At 39.5% G+C, this 7,980-nt stretch overlaps 1 protein-coding gene across 1 annotated transcript in view; it reads left to right on the forward strand.

Moving 5' to 3' along the window:
* Positions 1-538: 538 nt before the first annotated feature.
* Positions 539-7,980, forward strand: part of LOC143645066 (interstitial collagenase-like) — a 38,350-nt gene continuing 30,908 nt past the window's right edge. Inside the window, exons 1-8 of the mRNA XM_077114700.1 lie at positions 539-701; positions 1,130-1,374; positions 1,468-1,616; positions 1,856-1,981; positions 2,696-2,851; positions 3,013-3,130; positions 5,257-5,390; positions 7,617-7,722. Coding sequence (XP_076970815.1) covers positions 597-701; positions 1,130-1,374; positions 1,468-1,616; positions 1,856-1,981; positions 2,696-2,851; positions 3,013-3,130; positions 5,257-5,390; positions 7,617-7,722 — 1,139 coding nt within the window. The 5' untranslated portion in view covers positions 539-596. The remainder of the gene's footprint in view (positions 702-1,129; positions 1,375-1,467; positions 1,617-1,855; positions 1,982-2,695; positions 2,852-3,012; positions 3,131-5,256; positions 5,391-7,616; positions 7,723-7,980) is intronic.

Consider the following 7,980-nt stretch of genomic DNA (forward strand, 5'->3'; position numbering starts at 1 on the left):
TGAAGATTAAGAGAATCTATGGTGCTATTGAAATGCCGAAGGGAACCCTGTAGAACCCAGGAGAGTAACTGCAGAGGGCCCAGGTTGCCGAATGTTGGTCAGTAAAGGGGCTGACTAGCCATGAGCATACTGTGTCAGCAAGTCTGCTTTCTGCCTTGGGAGCATGAACCCACAGTACTGCATGAACAGAAGAATCGAGCCGCAAAGTCCATTAAAAAAAACAAAAAGCCATGGAGCACTCCATGACCTGCACATATAATAAGGGTCTTTCTCAAATAAGAGACAAATGAATTGCAAAAACAACTGTTTACATCAGGGAGTATATCTCCTTCGTACATATTCTCTTTGATTTTAATCATGAGATTACAAAACTAAGCAAATACAAATCATCTGCTGGAGTCACCACTTCTGATAAATGCTCGGGCTGTTTATTGCTAATCAAGAGGATATTATGAAACATGAGTCACACAGCCTATGGTTTTCCAGAAGTGTAGCACTCTTTATAAAAGGAGAACTTCTTGGCCTAAATATTGGAACAGCCAGCAGGTAAGGGAACCACTGGTTGTCTCGCACTGGGAAAGAGAACACAGACCAGCATGTCCAGCCTTCCTCTGTTGCTGCTGCTGCTCACCGTGGGGTCTCACAGCTTCCCAACGATTTCAGAAACACAGGAGCAAGATGTGAAAACAGAAACAGTCCAGGTAAATGCTGAATTTCACATGCAAGAAATGCAAAAGTCTTTGGTTTGCATTTTCCCATTGTAGTGTACTGGACAGATTAAGGATGGATTTCTTACTAGAGAAATATGTATATATTTTCTGCCAGAAATATCATACCCCCAAAAAATGTGTCTAGCTGTGCTAGAGGTGAGAGGGAATTAAAGGAACAGTATACAAATCTGACTCTGCAAATTGTAACTCTGACTTCATAGTAACTAATAGCAGAGAGATTTCTACTCCAAATTTGCATTTTTTCCCCACCAATAATAAGGAGTATAAGGCTCATGAAATCGAAACACAAAGCTTCAGAAATAGTGTCTGCTTTAGCTAAAAATTCATGTTGTCCCTTTTTTTCAGAAAACTGAGAAAAATTTTACATCCAGTATTTCAATAATTTTATCTTTTATCAGAAGTACCTAGAAAACTACTACGACCTGAAGAATGATGGGGAACAAATTGAAAGGCAGAAAAATGGGGGCCAGGTGGTTGAAAAACTGAAGCAAATGCAGGAATTCTTTGGGCTGCGAGTGACTGGGAAGCCAGATGCTGAAACCCTGAAGGTGATGAGGCAGCCCAGATGTGGGGTGCCCGACGTGGCTCAGTTTGTCCTCACTGAGGGGAATCCTCGCTGGGAGAAAACACATCTGACCTACAGGTAACCAGAATGAGCACTAGAGTGAGAGGACTACTTCCCGTCAGAGTGGTAAGAAATAAGATCCAGTGTATCTTTATTTTATTTCATTTTAAGGATTGAAAATTACACACCAGATTTGCCTCAATCAGATGTGGACCATGCAATCGAGAAAGCCTTTCAGCTCTGGAGTAATGTCTCACCCCTGACATTCACCAAGGTCTTTGAGGGTGAAGCAGACATCATGATATCCTTTGTCTGGGGAGGTAAGCTCTTGTATCATGAAAGCATTTGCCCCTTAGTTTCATCTTGCTGCCAAAGCTATTGAACTTTGTGGCTAGAATTCCTTGTTTAAGAGGAGTGCTCATTTTATAGGCTAAAGGAAGGAAACTATATCCCATTTGGTGGGAAGTCTTTTGGGTCTTCTAGCAAAGCTACATTTGCCCTCCTGGGTTTAGCCTAAATAAGAACCAAGAGGGACCTTTGTTGAATTCTGTTTCTTCAGATCATCGTGACAATTCTCCCTTTGATGGACCTGAGGGAAACCTTGCTCATGCTTTCCAACCCGGGCCAGGTATTGGAGGGGATGTCCACTTTGATGAAGAGGAAATGTGGACCAGCAATTCCAGGAGTGAGTCAAACAGTTTTTGCCTCTATCTACTCCCCCTCTTCATGGTTCTCAAAATATTTGTTGATAACTGAGAGAATGCATTAGTAGATGTATGTATTTTTCTACTATTCTTAGAAAATTATTGATACATTTAGAAAAGTATAAGGGATGGTTAATCTGTTAGTAACAGCATCTTACTGGCTACAAAAACACCACTCTAAACTTTCTACTAAGAAAATATTGAAAGCTTTATGTTTTATTTCTGGGTGTCTTTAACTAGGACACACCAAAAGGCAACAGTAGTAGGAAGATTGTGTGAAAATTATGAGAGCAGAGGCTTTTTGTATTTTCCAAAATTCCCAATATTAATCATGTAGCAGTTTTGTAAATAAGAAAAAATACAAAAGGCTAATAGAATTCTATTGCTTCTGTGTGAAATAATATGGACCATCTAATCAATGCAAGATTGACTAACATATGCTGGACTGTCAGTCAACCAAGTTTGTCTTTTGACTGTATCAGTGTAATCACAGAGTTGAGTCTTTAATGTGTCTCTTCACAATTAATAAAGGCATTCCTCCCTGCCTTCAGAAAAAAAGTTTCATGTATATTTCAAAAGTCACTGAGAAAATGGAAATGTTAATCCTTGTGGAGTTGTAGATTACTTCTTAACTAAATGCCTTAAAAACTGAATGCATTTCAAATAATTGCAAATTGGTATGTTGGCTTTTTTAGATTACAATTTGTTTCATGTTGCGGCTCATGAATTAGGCCATTCCCTTGGGCTCTCTCATTCTGCTGATATTGGGGCTTTGATGTTTCCCAGCTACACCTTCAGTGGTGAGGTCCAGCTGTCTCAGGATGACATCAATGGCATCCAGGCCATCTATGGTGAGTGTAAAGAAGACATAAAGGGAATATTACACCCATTTCAGTAGAACAGCCACTAGCTGTATCCTTGAAGAAGTTGTTTTTCATTGCTTGTGTTTCTGTTTGTTGATGTACTTTTTAATTCCAGGCCAAACTAATTCCAAAACTGTTGTTTTCTTTAGGACCTTCCAAAAATCCCACCCAGCCAGTAGGCCCTGAAACCCCAAAAGCATGTGATAGTAAGCTAACCTTTGATGCTGTAACTACAGTCCGGGGAGAAATTATATTCTTTAAAGACAGGTAAAGAAACAATTACTCCTTGTGTTCTGTATTTATAGTAATGACAGCAATTATTTTATGTGTCTGCACTATGTGCCAGGCCAGAATCCTATACTTCTCATATTAAGTATCTTACATCTGTTTGCAATTATAATTTTATGGTCATAAGTGTTTGTATTTGTACAATATAGTTGAGTTATAACAATTTTGTTTTCCCACATGTATTACATCATTTGATGCTCAGAAAAGTACCATTGAGGTAGAAAAATCAGTTAATATAATCCCACTTTACAAATCATTTTACAAAAGGCAAGAGACTTTGTAAGGAAACAGCATCCCCAGGTGACAGAGCCGAAATTGGTCTTCTGACTGTACCCTCCCCCCAAAGTTCTTTTCCAGATGCTGGTCTTTCTGATAAGCATGTTAGCATTTTATTAAGAGAAATCTGCCCTTTTATTAGCACCATTTCGCTGATGAGACTTATGCAGTCAGGAACCGAAAAGGGCAAGGCAACCATTTCACTATCACCCCTTCCATCCTGGAAAAGACAGCCTACTCAAAGCCTGAGATCCTGACAGGTCTCTGCTACTCCCAAGAAGCCCACGAAGGGGAGAGGCATTACTGGGGAAAACTCCAAGGACCCATAAGGAACCCCTGCCTTGGGCAGATATGGGCAACTACAGAGTGGTGCTTCCCTCCTCCTGGGAGGGGGATGTGTGGACTCAGAGCACCCGGAGTCTCTTGCAGAATGGGCTTGTTCTGCCTAAAATCCTTTTCACTAAAAGGTCAGGCAAAATCAAAAGCACTCTTTTTTCGTGAAGGATCAGTGCTGCTGAAGGGCCAAGGCATCAGCACATCGGGAACAGCAGCCGTCTGAAAAGCTTCCCTATCCTTCACTTCTCTTCATGGAGCGTTGCTGTTGTTTAACTCCTTTGTGGTCATACCTGTCTCAAAATGCAAGGCATATCGGTTCCCGGTGCCTGCCCATGCAAAAAAAAATCAGGGCATTCGCTCCTAATGCTTTTCATCTCTTCTTTACTATTTTTGAGTATGTAAGATAAGGCCGGATGTAAACCATACATTGTTGGGGCACTCTCAATATAGCAAGATACAACTGTCAAGGCAAGTATTTAAGGGATTATTCCATGAACCAGGACCAGTGCTATTTCCAGGAACTAAAATGCTTCCACGTTAGGAAGCTACAGAAGCTCAAGGATGTTCCCTGACTTGCCCAAGGTCTTGCAGCCAAGGTCTAGGGCTGGACCTGGAAGTCAGGTTCCTGACGGTAGAGGCAATATTCTTTCCTGTGCTCAAGTCCCCCTGCGGCCCTTTGTTCCTTCCCAATGCTGAGGGCTTTCTGGAATATGTCAAACTCTTCCGTCAACCCACATGACAGTCTGTGTTATGCTGTCACCCCAGTCCCTATGGACTGTCAAATCAACTTTGTAAATCCCAACCAAAGGGGGGCAAAGGGAGTGACTGCCAGAACTGACGTTAAAATTGTCCTTTGCCTCTTAACCAGCTGTGTGGCCTTAGACGCCTCCCTGAGCCTTCCTGACCTCAAGGTCTCATCTGTGAGATGGGAGTAGTACTCTTTAGGGTTTTTCTGAAATAAGGCATGATGTAGGGAATGGGCCTAGCCTGGTGTCAGTGCTCCCTAATTGCAGGGTATTAGTGTTGTGTTCCAGCCAGTGGTGCACTGGAGCTGCCCAAAACTGATTGTTAATTTTCAAGAATTTTGTGAATCATTCTCCAAAGATAGCCATTGCTAAACATTAAATTATATATACTTACAATGAATTCAATTATATTAAAACTGAAGGTACTGAAAAATAAAACCCATGATTTCTGAATTATTTTACTATTTTTCTATGTGCTTGAAGTTGTTCATACCTATTATGTTTGTACTGTGGAAATAGTATACAATGGGATACAAATACTAATTTCTTGAAATCTACCATGGTGGGAGAATTTCCATTATAGAAATAAGCAAATACTACAAACCAAAACCTTTTTGTTTTTTTTGGAAAGCCAGATGTTAAACAATTACCAGTACACTTCTAGCATCAATAGTGGGGGAATTGGATATCAGCCAGAAGTTGCCAGCAGTTAGACCAAACTCACTCATTTTTATTTTTCAAAATCAGGTTCTACATGAGATCAAAGCCTTTCTACCCAGAAGTGGAGCTCAATTTCATTTCTGTTTTCTGGCCTCGTCTGCCAAATGGAATTGAAGCTGCTTATGAATTTACTGAAAGAGATGAAATCCGGTTTTTCAAAGGTAATGCTTCCGATTATTTTTTCACGAATAAATTTTTCATTAACTTTTGAGCTAAGATATGAGGATACTGGGTACATTCTCTCCATGGAATTTTGAAAAGACTAACAGTTTCACCTACTAAATCACTGAGAGTCTATCACTTTAATTAAAATCGTATAGTAGATATATATTTTTTGAGCTTTAACATGGAATTCTTTATTTTGTCCAAAACAGCACAACAAAAACATCTCAAACAATACATAAACCTATATAAAAATATAGAATATCTCTAATATTTTTCCTCTGTAAGGTAGCTAGACAGTAATGTGAGAGAAAGTACTGTTTATGGGGAAGTGGAAAACTGATTTGGGAAATGAACCAATCAGCCAGGCACTAACATTCAAAAAGACCAAGTAAACATCCATTTTAATCAGAAAACAGTACTTAAACAGTTCCTATGAGGCTGGGATTTAGACTCCTCCCACGGCAGGCCTCCAGGCCTGGTGGTTTTGTGCACAGCCTGACTCTTCTCGGTCATGGTTCTTTGCCTTCTCTCACAGAAGAAGGAAAGACGATCTGGAGGAGTGGCATTGCAGGGTACAGAGACTGTCTAGCTGAACACCAATTTCTTACCAAAAAATTCAAAATAGAAATGACAAAGTTTAAAAGAGTATGTTGGATTTCAGAAGTATTTACTCTAATAATTTTATAGAAAGCTATACCATAAATACTTCAAAAAATCACAGGCTTTACAAAATATTGTACAATGTCCTGAGTATAGAAGTAAGCATCTACTCAGGTCATTTGTCAAATTCTGTTTAGAAATTTGTTTCTGCTGTACCCTTTTATATCAGGAAGGTCAATAATCACCAGAATTCTTCTTGACCTAATGTAAATCGTATAGCATATTTTTTAGTCGTTTTATATAAAAAGCAAATGCTTGGAGATATGAATGTTTCACTCTATTTTTATAAATCTGGACTTGTGAAACTGCTTTTTGCACTTTGTTTATGTGTTTAAAACCCAACCCATATTACTTGGGTTGTCTAGAGAGGATGACAAGAATCACTCAGTTTGTGTCATTTCCTAGAGCCTAACAATGCAAAGGACACTCTTGAGCGCTGCGGAGGTCTCCACCGCATAGCCAGATAGGAGATTTGCTCTCAGAGTGTGGTCCACAGACCAGCAGTGCTGACCCCCAACCCTGCCCGCCGGGAATCTGTTAGGAGCATAGAATCTCAGGTCCCACATCAGATCTTCTTCGACGGTATCTGAATTTTAACAAGAATTTCCTGGCGATTTGTACACACATTAAAGCATAAAAAGCGAATTAAGTAGGAAAAACTTCTTTGATTCTTTCAGAAGGAAATGCAATCCAATGATCAGCTGCTGTCTTTGGGAGCAGGATGTCAAACATTTGTAAATACAAATATGAATACAATATAAAATATTAAAAATGTTGGGCATTATGCCAAAACATTAAGACACCTGACCAAGTCATACACTCAAGACAAAGAACTGAACACAGTTCAAATGTGGAAACACTTGGAAACACACTTTCTAGTGCTTGTTTCATAAAATTCAAGAGGATTTTATACACATGCTGTTTCAAACAGCTTTTCTGATGAGGGGTACACAAGCATATTAGTACAAAGAGAATGATCGGCTTTAGGATATATAGACCAGTTTTATGTGATGCAGGATGACTGAGTATAAACACATAGAATGTGGACACAGCATAAATCCAAGTATATGATATTATTCTCATCAGGTGCAATGATTTGTAACCCAGTCGTAAGTGATTACAGGTTATGAATCATTACAACACTCATACCGTTGGTATGAATTTCCACAGGTAATGAGCAACTCAGAGAACTGAGCTTTATATCACTGAGGTGGGCATGAACGACTCTGGTCATTTGAGCACCTGGCTTTGGAATGGCGCCCTCAACTTCATAAACCATTTTCAAAACTTGCTGCTGATTGGAATCACCTAGGAAGCTTTAAAAAGTACACTGGTTAATTGGATTGTAGTAGGATCCTAGCACCAGAATTTTTAAAAATCTCTCTCGATGATTCTATCGTGCAGCTCGGTCACTGTTATAGCCCATGACACTAAGAACCTATCTAGAAATCTGTTTACTGCCTATTGGAACCCTGAGCTAATGCGTTTATCACCACTCTTGACTGGCAGGTAATAAGTACTGGCTGCTCAGGGGCATGACTTGCTGCCTGGATATCCTAAAGACATCTACAGATCCTTTGGTTTCCCTCAAACTGTGAAGCGTATCAATGCAGCTGGTTCTGAGAAGAAACTGGAAAAACATACTTCTTTGTTGGTAAAAGTACTGAGGTAAAGAGTACAGAACATTTCAGGACATGTTTTTTATTTTTGGTTTTTTTTTTTGGTCTTTTTTTTATGTAGAAAGAAAGTTTAGATTGAACAATTTCAAAATGAGTCTCACAGTGCCTTGACCTTTCTGTTAATGGCTAAGCTCGTCCAGCACTCATTTAATCTTTGGACCAATAATTATCATATAATGCCTCTCTTGGGAATCCAGGGATCTGTTGGAGCAGAATTTTAAAAAGAATATGTAGAAATGAGGATATT

The sequence above is a fragment of the Tamandua tetradactyla genome, chromosome 8 (assembly GCF_023851605.1).
Source record: "Tamandua tetradactyla isolate mTamTet1 chromosome 8, mTamTet1.pri, whole genome shotgun sequence".
Taxonomy (NCBI): domain Eukaryota; kingdom Metazoa; phylum Chordata; class Mammalia; order Pilosa; family Myrmecophagidae; genus Tamandua; species Tamandua tetradactyla.